The sequence below is a fragment of the Elephantulus edwardii genome, unplaced genomic scaffold (assembly GCF_000299155.1).
Source record: "Elephantulus edwardii isolate Elephantulus edwardi_28Jun2011 unplaced genomic scaffold, EleEdw1.0 scaffold00189, whole genome shotgun sequence".
In the NCBI taxonomy this organism is placed as follows: Eukaryota; Metazoa; Chordata; class Mammalia; order Macroscelidea; family Macroscelididae; genus Elephantulus; species Elephantulus edwardii.
Window position 1 is genome coordinate 4,904,185 of NW_006399939.1, and position 16,139 is coordinate 4,920,323.

General features: G+C 50.1%; 1 protein-coding gene across 1 annotated transcript in view; it reads left to right on the forward strand.

The window, feature by feature from the left end:
• Positions 1-2,385, forward strand: part of ALX4 (ALX homeobox 4) — a 59,814-nt gene extending 57,429 nt beyond the window's left edge. Inside the window, exon 4 of the mRNA XM_006896750.1 lies at positions 1,844-2,385. Coding sequence (XP_006896812.1) covers positions 1,844-2,173 — 330 coding nt within the window. The 3' untranslated portion in view covers positions 2,174-2,385. The remainder of the gene's footprint in view (positions 1-1,843) is intronic.
• Positions 2,386-16,139: the final 13,754 nt, after the last annotated feature.

Genomic DNA, 16,139 nt, shown 5'->3' on the forward strand with positions numbered 1-16,139 from the left:
TGACATGTCCATGTGGAGGGACAGGACAGACCACAAGATCCTGTGTGACATGTCCACGTGGAGGGACAGGCCAGACCACAAGATCCTGTGTGACAGCCCCTTCACCGTGGTGCACAGTCGAAGTCTTCCAAGCTCACAGAACTCCATACCCAAGAGCAGCCCCTCTTAAATGCATACAGAGAGGAGGAAAAAGGAAACCTGGGCTGGAGAGGGGAAAGGAATTCCAGGTGCACTGATGGTAGCTTTGCTGGGGAGCTCACCACTGGGAGCCTGAGATCCCTGTTCCACCCTCACCCTTGGTGTGTGGGCGTCCAGGCTGGACCTCCAGGTGGGGTCCTCACTATCCACCAGGCAGCCGTTCTGGCCTCAGGTAGTTCTGTTGCGTGTTATTGAATAGGAACTGATGCGTAGCTGACCTTCTCTGTCAGGTTTTCAGAGGCAGTTAATCACATGGGAGGAGACTGCCCATCTTTCTCCTGCAGAGCAGCTGCTGTATTTGAACCACATACCTTTAGGTTGGCCGTGCAATTCCTTACCACTGAGCCACCAGAGCTCCCTCAGATGGTTCTACTAGTTGCCACCAAATCAATTCCAGCTTATGACAATCCTGTGCATCAGGGTGATACGGCCATAAAGGAGTTTTTCTGAATGTGGTCTTTTAGAAGCCTATCTTCCGAGGTGCTTCTGGGGGGATTTGAACTACGAATCTTTCAGCTGATAGCTGAGTGCTTAACAGTTTGCACCACCCAGACTCCTTTCATTGTGACAAGGTGTCAGAATGCTCAAGAACTCGCCTCCCAACCTCAGCCACTCCTGGGGAAATGTAGACCCTCATTTCCCACCCCTAGGAGCTCTGATTGGACTATGGTCAAGGTTAGTGGTTCAAGTTCACCAGCTGTTCTGTGGCAGAAAGATGGGGCAGTCAGCTTCCACAAAGCAGCTGTGGAGACCTTGGGGAGCAGGTGCGTGCTGACCCACAGAGGCAACGTGTCAGAACTGACCCAAGGCAACGGGTCTGGTTTGCCAAAGCTACCCACCCTCCCTGCCCCAACACCTGCCACCACAATTCACCCCACCTCAGCCTCCACCACAACCCGCAAGCCCAGAGCCCACATTCTCGATGCCAAATTGTGGAGTTCAGGTCAGTTCACATTCACCAGGTACTTACTCTAAGCTGGACCAGGTAGAGGGGTTGAGGTAACTAAGACACAGTCCCTGCCCTCAGGACTCCACAGAACAGAGACACAGTCTGCAGCTGTGGCCAAGAGACCCAGGTCAGCCGTGTGACAGCCTGGTGGTTCTCAGTTGGTCATCCATACCTGGGGAAGTTCCTCACTGAACCCATGATGGAGTTGAAGTTCATTCCTTAAAACCCACTTCGTGTCTGCTGAGCTCTGAGAACTGAGGCAGTGAGCCTAAACAACTCTACTCCCTACTAGAGGGTCCATAAAGATGCAGGGAACCTCTCTGGATTTGGAAGCTAGGATTTTGAAGCTCTGTCTCACAGAGAATGGTCCTTGGAGAAGGACATCATGCTCTGAAGGGTGGAGGGACAGCATAGGAAAGGAAGACCCCAGATGAGATGGATTGACACAGTGACTGGGGCAAATGGAGGTGATATATCAGAGGCAGAGTCTGGCTCAGGATAGGGCAGGCTTCAGAGCTTCAGTACATAGAGTCACTATGAGTCACAGACTCAACAGCACATAACAACAACTGTAAATGCTGAAGAGTGGGGGCATTATAATGAGGGGCTTGAGAGTGAGAAGCAGCCATCTGGGGGAGGAGAGAGAAGGGTCACTTTCCTCCAGATGGCCCATGATACCTCTTCTTCTGTCTCCAGATTCAGAACCCATCCTGGATCGGCAACAACGGGGCCGCCTCACCGGTGCCAGCCTGCGTGGTCCCCTGTGACCCGGTGCCTGCCTGCATGTCCCCTCATGCCCACCCCCCTGGCTCTGGGGCTGGGGGTGTCAGCGACTTCCTGAGTGTCTCTGGGGCTGGCGGCCACGTGGGCCAGACCCACGTGGGCAGCCTGTTTGGGGCTGCTGGCCTGAGCCCGGGTCTCAACGGCTATGAGCTCAACAGTGAGCCGGACCGCAAGACGTCTAGCATCGCGGCCCTCCGTATGAAGGCCAAGGAGCACAGCGCGGCTATCTCCTGGGCCACATGACAGGGCCCCTTCTGCCCCATCCCGGTGCCCTACCCCACCTCTGGGCACAGTCCATGCCCACGCTTTCCAGGCCCCCAGCCTCCCACTCGACTCTCCTTTTAGGAACCTGGCCTGGCCCAGGGGCCTGACCCTCAGCACTTTCAGCAGCCCTAAGTCTGAGGCCTCGTGGACCACTGTCAGGGACAGAGTGGAGGGGCCCTGGCCCTCCCTGGTGATGCGGCCCAAGAGCCTTGTCCCTGGCCAGAAGCAGCACAGAGAGCCAGGAAGCCACAGTTTGCAGCTTTGCATCCATTATAAGCTGGACACACGTCCTCTCTGCTCCTCAACCTGCCTGATTTGACCGTTTAGTCAAAGCCAGACTCCCAGTCCAGCCCAGCAGCACCAACTACAGGTCACACCCCTCATTCTTTGATCGCTTGGTTTCTGGTCACCAGTGACAGGGTGTCTGAAGACCAGCTGTGCCAGCATTCACTTCTGCCCTGTAGCCTCCTCTCTTCCTGCAAAGTCATGGAGCCTGAACTTCTGGAATCAAGGCAGCTCCCAGCTGTCATCCAGTGCCTCAGTGCAGCCTCATCCCGGCTGGGCTGTGCTGAACCACAGAGATAGGATTCGGTGCTGAAGGTTCTGGACTCTCCCACCAGCTAGAAGCATGGATGTTCCTTGGGGAAGACTCATCCCAGCTCTCTTGAAGCCTGGAGACTCTGAACCTGAGTGAACACTGGTTAGAGAAGGAGCCAGACCTCAAAAGCAGCTGAGAAAAAAAGGGTCCCTCAAGGGGCACTCATGGTGCTGGGGAGGGGGCGGGATGGGAGGGAAGCCCCTAAGAGACGGGAGGAGGGCTGTAGGGTTGGGTGGGATAGGGAAGGCATGCACACTTCTGCTCTCCTCCTGCCATCCAGCAGGGGGCAGCATGACAGGCTCCAGGCTGGGCTTTTTAAACTGGTTCCAATTGGTTCAATCATGACTGACAAAACAAAACCAGGAAAAGACCAGAATTTTCAAACTTTGAGTGATCTGGAATGATAACCAGGACAGGAAAATGATAGGTCAAAGCTCTGGAAGGGGAGTCTTGAAAGAAGCAGAGTAAGCCCTCTCAGGAGCCTGACGGAGAGCAACTCACATTCAAAGCAGCGTGGCTGGCCGCCATATTTGAGCCGGGCATCGTTATTTCTGACTCGGAACTCAAAAGGGTATGAGATTCAGTTGCAATGCGATGCACATGCTGCCTACGTTTTCTAAGTGTTTGATGTTGTCCGAGAGGAAGATTTGCTTTCTAGCAGGGCTTTAATTTGTCATTTTTCACTATTCCAGTTATCACGCTTACTCACCCACCACTCTGGAGTCCAATTCAAACTCCATTGGATTTCCAGGGTTGTCAATCCTTAATGACTGTAAATATCCTATTTCTCCCATGGAGTCGCACTGGTGGATTTGAACCACCTGGCTTTTGGGTTAGCAGTGTAACATCCCATAGACTACACCCCCAGAGGGCCAGGTCGCCCGAATGTCACAAAGTCAGATCTGTTGTGGTTTCTTTCCTTTTCTTGGCCACGACTGAACCAAGAACCCGTTTGAAGTGCTGGTTCCGGGTGGGAAGTCTGGGCCGTTTTACTCCCTATCCAGTCCGTGTTGGGGCCTTGTCGAGGCCTCTCCAGGAGGACATGGAGCTGCTTGGCCCTTCCCCAGTCCTGCTCTGGTCACTGGCTCTGGCTGGGATGGAAGGCCTTACAATGCAGGGCACTTAACTTGGCCCTCAGGGTCACAGTGTCACAGGGGCCAGAGTGGCACTTGCTACAGGCAGGACGGTCCTCCTGACATGGTCTCTCTCCCCCCGCAGCTCCCTCTGTGTTCCTCTAAGCATAGTGGAGTGTGTTCTTGTAGCCCTTTGCATGTTCTTAGACAACCTATCCTTATATATCTTTCCTTGGGCACTGGAAATCTCCAACTTAACCTCAAGATGGCCTTTGGAAGGGTTGATGGGTTTCCAGAGGTCAGCATCTCTGTTCCAGCTGTGGATGGAGGATCCCTCCCTGAGGCTGGATTTCCCTGAGAGAAGGGGCCTCCGTCTTGGGGAGTGGCTTCCCCCTCAGATTCTTGCCTGATTCGGAGCCTCCAGCTTGGGTTTCGGCACCAGGTCCCAGTCTTCACCTAAGCTTGTAGCACACAATAATTTTGCTTCTACACAGCACTTTCAGACCCCTGGGAGGTCCCTCCTGCACCTCTGGAGGAGAACTGTTTGCCTTTTCTTCCTTCTCCCTTGACTGTAGTCAGTATGGAGGAGGAGGTCCATGAGGCTAAGGAACCCAGCCTAGAGAAGCCAGCCAGGTGCCCACCTCCACCTGGAGTTCCATTTGGAAGCTAGCCGTCCGCCATGGCCAGCGACTGTTCCAGAAGGGAGGCTGGGGAAGGATCTGGCGTTGGCCTCCTTTAATAAGAATCAGACCTCTTTATGAACTCTAGCTCTAAAGTGGCTCTCAGAGGGGTTAAAGGGCTCGTGGATGTGGAATTAGATGTTCTTGCAGGCCTGGCTTCCAGTGTTTCATCTATTTTGAGGATCTTGGGAAGAATTGGACTCTCAGGAAGCCTTTTCTGGTTGTGCAATTCACAGAAATAACTCGGATGCCCCCAAAATAGAGGAAGGGAAAGGAAGAAAGAGCCTGAGACTAGGATGGGCTTCCACTTTCCTTCTTAAATGACCCAGAGGCTGGAGAGGGACTGACAAGGGAGGGACTTTCTCTACAGGCATTTTCTCACCTGGGAGAGAATCAGCACCAAGAGAAAGCCAGCAAGGGTAGTCCTCTCTCCCTCAAGAAAGAGAGAAGAGAGAGTGGGGGTTTTTGAAGGTGATTCATCAGGAAGGGACCCCAGGAGCTCAGTTCCTCTCTGTGCATGCTGTCTGACTGGGGTAGGCCTCCACCAGGCAAATTTCAATCCGAACAGTTGGGAGCAGAAAGCCTGTAGTAGAAGGCAGCTCTGTCCTGTGGCTCTGTGGTTGTGATTAAATGTACCACTGTAGCACATCCTTGTTCTTCTCTTCAGAAGGGGTGAGCCCTGCACCTCTTTCCTCCTGCCCCAATCTAGCCTGGCTACAAGAATCGCCAAGCTGAAAGGGAGCTTTGAAACCCCTAGCTAGGCCAATCCCTTCCCAACCGAGATAAGATGTCCCCAGTCCCCAGTCCCCAGTCCCCAGTGGATAAACGACCACCCTAGCCTGTGTTTAACCCAAGACAGAGCTCTCTGTGGAGGAGGGGACACTCTGGACCCCCACCCCACCATGGCCTCGGTCTTGGCTGGCCTCTAGGGCACCTGGTGCTGTTCTGAGCTGCCTGTGACTCACCAGCATGGTTCCCTGAATGGTTCTCTTCTCCTTAGCCTGCCCTGGATAGAGAGCCTTGGTTGGTTCTCAGGCGGCAGCCAGGCCGGGCCTTCTGTTTTCTGGGGCAGGAGCCATCCTCTGCAGCAGCTCCTGGTAGACTAAGCAGGCCTGGGCATCTCTCCCATGGCCATCCGCCTGGCTTCCTCAGCTCAGTCTCGTGAAGGCAGGCAGTGAGGAGAATCTCCCCGCTGTGTGGGGTCCCTGCTAAGTGAATAAGCTAACAGGTGAGGATTCTCTTTGGCTAATCACCCAAGATCCCAAGAGATATGCTAATGTAAATATGAAGTGATGGGTAGCTGGTGGACCAGCAGGCACCCCCCCCCGCCCCAACACTGAGGGCCTCCACCCCCAACGGGGAGCAGACCATCTCAGCATGCCAAGGCTTAACACTGAGGTGCTGCTATCCCCCTTCAGGTGCCATCACCACCCCCAGGGCTGGGGAGCTGATGGCTCTAGAGTCACACAGAGGGGCTTGTCCAAGCCTTAGATGGCACTTGGAGGACATGGGCTTGTATGATTTTTTTTTTCTTGAATTCTCATAACTATACTTGACTCTCAGCTCTCACTATGGTGCCTCGAGCTTTGGGAAGTGGGCAGACCAGGTTAGTTCAAGGACACTGCTAGGGGGTGGGAGCTCCAGTCTCGAGGTGGGTCCCCCACAGGAGTGGATTACACAACAAGCGAGGCAAGCTTGGGCTTCCTTGTTTACGCTTCTATAGTGAGCAACCGCACAGGAGCTTCCCCGAAGGGTGTGGAACTCTTCACTGCAGGTCAGTAAGTGAGCACTGGTTTACTGGGTACCTGTCCCTGTCAGGGATTCAAAAGTTGAAAAGATGATTTGATTCTATGGGAAGGTGTTGTGAGGTTGGGAGACACAGCCAGACCTAGAAGTAGATAGATTCTCTGATGTGGTGATGGGGCAGGGGGTGAATGTGAAATTGCTCACTACAGATTAATAGTAACAAGCAAGTCCACACTTAACTTGTTTACTGGGTAATCTGATACTGGTCACCAGCACACACTTCTGGGACCCCACTGGGCTCTGCTCCAGCTCCTCCCCACTACCCCAGATGGGGAAAGTCTCCATGGAAACAGCCAGATGGGAAGAGAGGTCATCTTTGAGGACTCAGGCCTTGTGAGGCTCCTAGTCTGCTTGGTGCAAAGGCCTAGCTGGGGGAGGAGGGTTAGCAAACGGGCCCCCCAAGATAATAATCCATGACCTTGTCCCTTCCCAAAGGCACACTGAGTCTTCTCGGTTAAGCATGCCCGTGGGAGGAAAGGTGTTTCCAGTGACATTGAATTGACCTTGTTCGCTAACCTGGCCCTCTCCCTTCTCCCTCCTTCGCTTACATACACAGAGCTAGGCCTTTATACTACTGATTCTGAAGGACAGTTTTCAGCGTCGAATCGCCGTTTGGGTGTGCAGTGGCGTAGACGAGTGCTGCGTGCTAGAAGGAACATGAACCTCAACCAATCCTCACTGTTCTCATTGTAAGATAGTTTAAACCTGTATAAATGCAACTTTTCCTTTAGCTTAATGGCCTGGGGTGGAATATTAAAAATATCTATATATATTAAAAAATACATTAAAAAATTCAGAAAAATGTTAAAAAAACCCACAAAAACAAACCCCCCCGAGAACAGTTCCATAAAGTTTTACTGCCTATACCATCATGTAACTACATTATAGCAAATATTAAAAGAAACGTTCTTGCCTTTTAAAGTAAGTTATTGCACTTACATCTTTTTTTTGGGGGGAGGGAAAGACTCTTGAGGAGAAGGAGACTTGGGAGGGTGGAGGCACCAGGCAGAGCGGGGAGCAGAAGTGGCTGGACTCTCGCAGAATGCCTTTGCTGGGTACAGCCCAAACTGGTTGGTTGTTATTTGCAATAAACTCCTTCTCCTTCCTCCTCTCAACTGGGATCTGTCTGTTTTGTTCCTGGCTTGTGACAGATGAAATGTGATCAGAGGGGCCTCTGAAATCTCACGTTAATTGAAGTCGGCAAAAAATACTAACAGTGCCCTTTTGAACTGCTGACACAGTACAGAATGGATTACCCCGGCTAGATTAACAACAGGTGGCCGGCCAGGCTCCTGCTCAAAGAGGGGTCCGTGGCCCAGCAGCGTCCGGGGTGCCCTCCCCCTGTGTCCCAAAGGATCTGCATGCACAGTGGACTGGCTCAGGGGGAGCGGGGCAGGGGGAAGGCACCAGAGCCCCTTTCATAGGCAACTAAAAGGATCAAAGCTGAAAGCCCTCTCCTGCTGCCTCTCGGGTGTTGCTGGCCCAGACCTGGGTCCTGGGGCACCTTTCCTGTCTTGAGATAGAGGGGGTCAGGGCATCGAGGGCCAGGGGAAGGAGGGCTCTGGAGGGGCAGGTCCCAGTCCTTGCCCTGCTGCTCGGTGACTAAGAGAATGTCCTTTGCCGGACATAGTGGATGATTTTAAAGGCAACCATCAGGCAGAGAGGGGCCATGGTTGTGCCTCTCCCGGGGATGTGCGGCCTTGCTTTCTACCATCAAAAGGCACAGTGAGAGGCAGCTCACCTCCGCTCCACTGGGGAGAAGCCCTGTCCCTCCACAGTGTGGGAGGATCGTGTGGGTAGCGAATGTGCTGTGCTTTGTAAACTGGAGTGGCCTGGTGGCATAAGAGACCCCTGTTATTCCTGGGAGAAAATCTAGCTACCCGCTCTGAATCCGACTGTTGTTAGAGGCCGTCGAGTTGGCTCTGAATCCCCATGTTCGCGTGTTTAACAGAACAAAGTCGTGCACCACCTTCATTTCCATCATGGCAGCTACTGGGCCAACCCAGCTTATTGAGTGTTTTGGTTTTTGCTGGTTTTCTGTGTTACGAAACACAATGGCCTTTTAAAGAGATTGCCCTTTCCCGATGAAAGCAAGTTGAAGTGTCTCCAGCCCCGCTTCTCTAGGACACTCTGTGTCCCAAGCTTGACTGGTTCACTCTGGGCCGCCCATGGAACAAGGGTCACTCATGTGTCCGACTGACTGACGGCTCCGCTCAGTGCTGTCAAGGTGGAACTGCCAAGGCGCTGATGTCCCAATCGGGGTGCCTGTGCCTCACCCAGGACGACAATGCCCATCCTTCTCCGGAGGAGCCGCGGCTGGATTCGAACCATCGTAGATGTGCAGCCTTTGGATTAGTAGAGCAATGTGTATGGACTACCCTGCCAGAGCTCCCTCGTGTCTGATGGCAAACTCCTGCCACCTTCTCTTTAGAAAATATTGCTTTGTTAGAGGGCTCTCCCTCCACAAAGGAGTAATCACATTCAATACAGACCCACCTGCGTGGTAGCTGGCCTGGGAGTGTGTTTCAAAAGGGACCCCCACCATCTGTGAGGCTTGGGGTCACACTACTGCATGGACTGTCCGCACCACTTCGCTGCCAAGTCCCGATGGAACTGAGACAGAGAGAAGGTGACCACCTGGTGCAATTGCACAAGGAGCCAGGGGTCCTGTCTGTACCTAATGCCCCTGCTTTTTCCTGTCCTGTGGGAGCTGAGCCCAGGTGAGTGTACCCACTATGGTGAAAGGTTGCCTGAGGGGTGGCTCCGGGCACGGGCACTCAGGGAGCCCCTGCCTGCGCCCTCTGCCCCTGGAGTCTGGGCATGACAAGGCTGCCTACTGTCAACTATGCTTCCGTCCTCCCCTCAGCCACCCAGGGCAGCACACTGTCCCCCAGGCTGTGCAGATCAGAGCTTCCCCTGGTCCTCCTTCCTGAACTTGTCACCTGTGCTGTTTACAATGATGTCACCTCCTGCCCCCACCTGGTAAACGGCATTCTTTAAGGTTCTCTCCTGTGAAGGTCCTTCTTAACCTCATGTGTCCTCTTCAACCTCAGTCAGTCATTGTCCTTCTTGTGTTCCCACTGAATTGTGCAGTGTTTGTAACATTATTTCTGCACATAAGATTGTCAAAGTTGCCTGTTCATCTCCCTAACCCTTCTACTCATCTCTGAGAACGCCTTTAAGAACATGTTCGCATCTGAAACCTTAGTGGTTGAATGTATGAATGGGAAGGTGGGAAGGATGGGATCCTCTTTTTTGGTTCAGCAAGGTGTGTGGGAGGAAGGTTCAAGGATTCATTTTGGTGAGAGCCAGAGCCGTCTTAGGCCACTGCGGAGTCAGCCTGAAGTGAGCCCAAGACTCAGGCGGCTGTGGCCCCATCCTCCACGGTCCTCCGGGGTTCACGAGCATTCAGGACGAACCAAGATGAGGCAGGAAGTCCTCTCTCTGCTGAGCAATCTTGGTTCTGTTGAACCAAGCAGAACATTTGCGGCTATATGTGCTCAGCTGGGGGCTTTGCCACTTAGCCCTGGGCTCAAACTCTGCGTTGTCCCAGAACCATCCAGGACAACCACCATGCGTGCCCCCAAACCCTTCCCACACTCAAGCCTCGCCTCAAGGATTCTTTACGTATCTTCTTTCCCACCTTGGTGCCAACCAGAACAGAATTTTCCTCGTCTTCAGCTGACCACCATTGACCTAGGTCTTGCTACAAGAAATATTGACAACTTGAGTGATTAGGAGCTACCTGGCCCCTAGAGAAGACACTCTTGATTCAGTCAGCAGAGGGTAGGGTGAGTGTCATACCTCTCGCACAGGTTCAGACTTACACACTGGGAAGCTAAGGAGCCTCCACAAACAGCCCATTTCCCAAAATAGGGTTATTGCAAAACTATGCGCCCATAAATAGGAGTCTGTACGCCAGTTCCAGAGACAATGCAACACCACCACTGACATTTTCCCAGGAATTCTGTGATTCCAAACAGATTCCTCTTTTTAGCACAATACAAACCAACAGGCTTGAGGAAGGGCAAGCTTCTGTAAGGAGCTTCAGTTTACGGCCATATGCACACCATATGTTGAGGTGTTTGTCTTGACTGGCTGAGGGCAAACCCCATTGAGGTGCCTGCAGAAGACCTCCCGAGCCCTGGCGGGGGCGTGGACCCCAGACATGCGGAGGAGATGGCAAGGGCTTGTGAGGTCTCCTGGGATTTCTGTGAGTATTCTAACAACAGCTCTCCTATCCCTTCTTTGTTCTCCACCTACAATGTACCTTCAGTAATTTCCAGGCTCTGAGAGGAATGTTGCTATGACATTAAGGTCAAGCTACGCCATGGAGGAAAGCATGAAAATGAACGAGGCTCGGCGGTGGGAGCTCGAGGAGGAGGAAATACATAAAGGCAGCTTATTTGCATCTTCCTCCCAAAACAGGGTATCCAAAGACACATCAAAGCACTGCCCAAGAGGCTATGTACATGAGAGAAAGGAAGCCAGGGTCTAAGAACTCTCTCTGAATCTTACTAACTCCATTACCTTGGGCAGACTACTAAGAGATTGTCAATTGCTGGATCTATAAAGTGGGGATAATCAACCATTCCCTGCTTACCTCATAAAGTGGTTATGAAAAACCAAGATGAACTATTTCATAGTAAAAAGCTGTACAGACAGGGATCATGAATTCTGGTGGCTGGAAGGGATCAAGAAGGTGGATTTCCATCCAAGTGACTAATGGCAGGACGTTACATACCAGGGAATGTTTCACAAAACGTGTAACCATGCTGTGAAGTGCGAGCGAGCCCCAAGGCTCTTTCCCCCTCCAATCGTCTTGAAGTTACTGATCTTTTAAAGTAACTCACTTTAAATGGATTTGCTTTTGTTAGCCCATTTTATCTTTCATTGACTTCCACTCTATTCTTTATACTTTATTTAGTTTTGATTTCTTTTCCTAGGTGTATGTTTGCTCTTTTTAAAGTACTAGGACATTTTACATCTTCATTCTTTCTAATTAAGCTTCTTTAAGCTATATGTTTCTGTTCATTACTGTAGTAACACCATCTCTTTCATCTTAATGTTGTTTTCCATTCAGTTCAAAAAGTCCCTAATAGCCCTTTATTAATCCAGGCAGTTTTTTAAGAAATACATTCATTTCCAACTATTTAAGGCTTCCCCCTCAGAGATGTGTTGATTCTAATTTAGTTCCATTGTGAACATACTTTCAATGTTTTCAGTTCTTCTGAACTTACTAAGAATAAGGTCATGTTGCAGTACACTGAGGTGACTGTCGTATGTGCACTTGAGAAGAATATTCATTGAGAGATGGTTAGGGTGAGGTGTTCTGCAACTGTCAATGAAGCCAAGGTGGTGGTGGTGGTTAGGGACCATCGAGTAGGAATTGACTCAGAGCTGAACCTCCAGCAGGTTTTCAGAGGCAATTAATCACATGGGAGGAAACTGCCCACCTTTCTCCTGCAGAGCAGCTGGTGGATTCGAACTGCGTGCCTCTGAAGTTGGCAGCATAACTCCTTACCACTAAACCACCAGAGCTCCCTCAAACCAAAGTGGTAAGTAGCATTGTTAGTATCATCTATTTCCTGCTGCAAAAAGAACCTCTTTAAAGCATTAAAAAGACATCACTTTGAAAACTAAGATACACTTAGACCCAGGCCATGGTATTTTCCATCACACAACAACAACAACAACAACAACATGTGAAAGCTGGGCGATGAATAAGATCAAAGAACTGATACCTTGGGATTATGGTGTTATTGGGAAACACAGAATGGACTCTGGCCTGCCGGAAGTACAGCCAATGCTTCCTTGAAGCGAGGATGGAAAGACTTTGATGTACTCTGAACATACTATTAGGAGGGCTTGGCCTCTGGAGAAGACAAGACTGCTTGGTAGAAAACTTAAACAGACCCATAACTGATCTTCCGAGGGGGGTTCCAGATGCTGTATGTCACATGGAAGAAGGGTGTCCATCTTTTTCTGCAGTGCCAAGGATGGATGGATTAGAACATCTACACAAGCTGGCTGACCTAGAGAGGTGAGCCAAGAAGAACCTGTCCAGATGGACTGGCAGTGGCTTCACCAATGGGCTCAAGCCCAGCAATGGCAGGGAGGGTGATGCAGGAGCTGGCCCTGGATGGTTCCCTTGTACATATGATCAGTTGCTGAGAGTCTCACCAGACTTGATGGCCCCTAACAATATAGCTTTACAGATTCCCTGTCAGCTCGCTTTATCAATTACTGTGAGAGGAATAGGAAACATTCAACTATAACTCAGAATTTTCTTCTTTAGATTTTGGCTTATGTATTTTGAAGTACAATTACTTGATACATACGTCTAGAATGACCCTGTTTTATGTGTTCTTTCTTGATGAATCAGCCATTTATCATCCTGAAATTAAAAAACAAAATCCACTCAAGCTCTGGTTTGTTGTTGTACTTGTCTTCACGTTGGAATAAACTCAGAGCTGAGCCTCCAGCAGGTTTTTGGAAGCTGTAAATTGTATGGAAGATTTCCATCTTCTTCCTTCAGAGAAGCTGGTGTATTTGAACCACTTGCCTTTGGACTGGCAGTACCAGTGTGTCTTGTATTGATTTAACTCCGTCTCCGATGGCAGGCATTTACGCAATATAATTTTCTCTCCTTTTTCACTTTAACCTTGTTGTTGTTGGAAATGATCATAGCTGACCCTCCACAGTTGAACTACACAGGAAGACTTCCTCTCTTTCTCTTGAGCAGCTAGTCGACTTGAACCATTTGCCTTTGGATTGGCAGCACAACTCCTTACCCTCTAGGCCACCAGAGCTCCCTTTGTTTTAACATATCTATGTTTTATTAGTATGTTCCTGATAATATAGAATTTCTCTTGCTTTTCAGATCAGTCCAATAACCTGTCTTTTAAATGAGTATTTAGATCATCTACATTTAATGTAATTATTGATATTTGGGGACACATTTACCCTGTTGCTATTTGTTTCTATTAAGCCATCTTTTTGAATAGTTACCTTTTTTAAGTCTTCCTTCTTTAGTACTGGATTATCTATGCTACTATTTTTCTTTCTGGTAGTTGTTGTAGGGTTTACCACATACTGTTACAAACCTTGTTCTCTCCCTGGTTTCCCCCTAACTCACTGGTCGCTCTTCTTGGGTTTCTCGGTTCTTCCTCCCTCACCCTGCCTGTTAAAAGGGGCCCAGTCCTTCGACCTCAGACCTTTGCTTTTGTCTGTTTTTTTCTCTGATAGTTCGGGCTTTAGATTCCTAGGACTTGCATCTGGTTCTATAGAATAAATTCTGTCTATTGATGTTTTCTGCCCTTATTTTGTTTTCATTTGTTTCTCAGTATCTTAAATGTTCAATGGCATTGTTTCTTAGATGTCCAACAGACATCTAAAAATCAAGAGCTCTTGATTTTCCCTGTTAACACCGCTCTGCCCCACTCAGTCTTTCCTATTTCAGTTAATAATATCACTGCTTTACTCAAAACAAAATCTAAATGTCAACTGTAAATGCTTTTGGGCTTTATTTTCATCTTCCCCATTCATTAGGCAATGATGCTGGTGATGGGATAAATTCCCAGTATAACCTCTTACCATCTCTGTTATTATTGTAACCTAAGCCACTCCCATCTCTTGCCTGGACTCACAGTCTCCTGGTTTCCTTCATTTCACTCTTACTCCCTTATCACCCATTGTCCACAGGGCAGCTGAAATGGGAAGTTTTTGAAATGCCATTCAGATGACCTCTCTTCTCTGCTAAAAACTCTCTCCTGGTTTCCCATCACACAGTAAACCCCAGGATCCTACTGGCCCACATGGTCCTAGCACGATGTGGCTCTGGCATCTCCCACCATGTCCACTCATGCATCCTGCACCAGCACGTGCCCGCCATTCAGAACAGGCCGTGATACTTCCTGCCCCAGGACCTGGAGGCCCACTTTCTCCTCTGCCTGGTCTCTTTATAGTTCATGTCTTCTCAACTTGTACAACTATGCTTAAATGTCACCTTCTGACCAACCTATTTAAAGTACTTCCTCCTTCCCCTGTCAGAATGTACTTACTACCCCTTCCATAGATTTATTCTCTCCATAGTGTTTATTGCCATCTGAAATGATAGTATCTTGTCGATGAGGGTGGGGAGGGCCTTGGTTTTGCTCATTTTAACATCCACACACCGAGAGCAATGCCTGGCACACCAGTGCTCAATGAGTGTTTGTTGAGTGGATTAATTGAACCCATTTGAGCTTTTCTTCTTAAAGAAAAAACAAAAACTCCTTAGGAGTCAGTAGAAAACTGTCACACCCATGAACATGCCTTCTATCGCAGGCTCTCCCCTCAAAGCAAATGAAACCTAGTTGCAAGATTCAGTTCTCTTTGTTAGTAGACCCAAGTGCTGGTGGTGGCACGTAACATGGCTTACTAGTTTGGCCCACCCTGGAAAGTAGATAATGACCTATACCCCGATTCTGGCAGACTTGTGTCACATTCAAGAGTTTTGTGGAATGTTCTGGTGAACTGTCATGGCTTGAGGGAGCCAGAAATCACTTCTTGGCCTCTCAGCAGTGTCTGCGTGGGAAGGGAAGGTGCTGGCGATTCCAGGGTGGACTAACGCTCCCTACTCCCTGGACCTGCACAGAACGTAGCACATCGCGCTGGGCTGCCGGCTTCCTCATCCCAAGACAGCACAGCCACGCGACCCCCAAAGAGCATCAGCTATTAACCAACAGTGATCCTTGGCACTTTCCAAGAAGTACCAGGCTACAGCCAAGGCGAAGGTGCTCTGAGAGGAGAAAAGGCACCCTGGCATTTTTGGGGCACCGGAGAGGAAGGAGTTAATGAGGTCTCCTTTGGTAAAGTTGCCAAGACGTCAAACCAAACTGGTGACAAGGACAAGGGTGTGAGGGGAGAAATTGCTGGAACGAAATCCAGAAACAAGGACAAGGTTTTGGCCCAGGGTCTGCGTAAGAGAGGAGATGAAGGTAAGGTCCCCCGATCTGCTACAGAGGGACTCTTGGAAACCCTAGAGGATGCTGCCACCACGGCACAATTTTCGTTAATTACCTCAATTGTGGCTGTTATCCCTTTAATAAGAAACACAACTTTACTTCTAAGCAGCCAGTGAGGCTGGCGGAAAGCTGAAACCTGAAAATCAGCAGATACAGGGCTGCATACAGCTCTTTCGATTGAAATCAAGCCACATCCAAAACACAGGGGGAAGACGCCAAATAGCTTCAGACAGCAGCCCGCCACACAGGTCCCTCACCAGGCACCGGATGGACGCTCTCCGGACTCGTCAGGGGCCCCCATCCAAGTGCTCATTTCAATAACATAAGAAAATAAACATGGGGCTTATTTATAGCACAGGAAGGGGACTGGGGCAAAAGAACAGCTCATTTGGTAATCCACCCTGACGGGGCCAGATAGGATCCAGACCCTCAGGCTCTCTGGTAACAGGGTGAGCAGAAATAGCCGGAAGAGGGCTGGCTGCCAGCATCGCATCGCCGGTGCATGCTGGTAAAAGCCCTGGTTCTGAGAAGAGATCCGACAGACCAGGCCATCTCGTCAGCATCAACCTTAGTCCAAGTGCTTCTGACTCTCTGGTTTCTAGCTGAGGCTATAAATCACGGGAGTCCCTCTCCTCAGGGCCATGCCACGTGCCGGGGTGAGCAGAAATGGGTGCTCAGTCTAAGCCACTGGTCGACCCACCCATCTTATTCAGAACTGCCTCTGAACTTGAGCTTCTTGAGAAGAGGACAATGGCCTTTTTTTGGCAAAGTGGACATTTA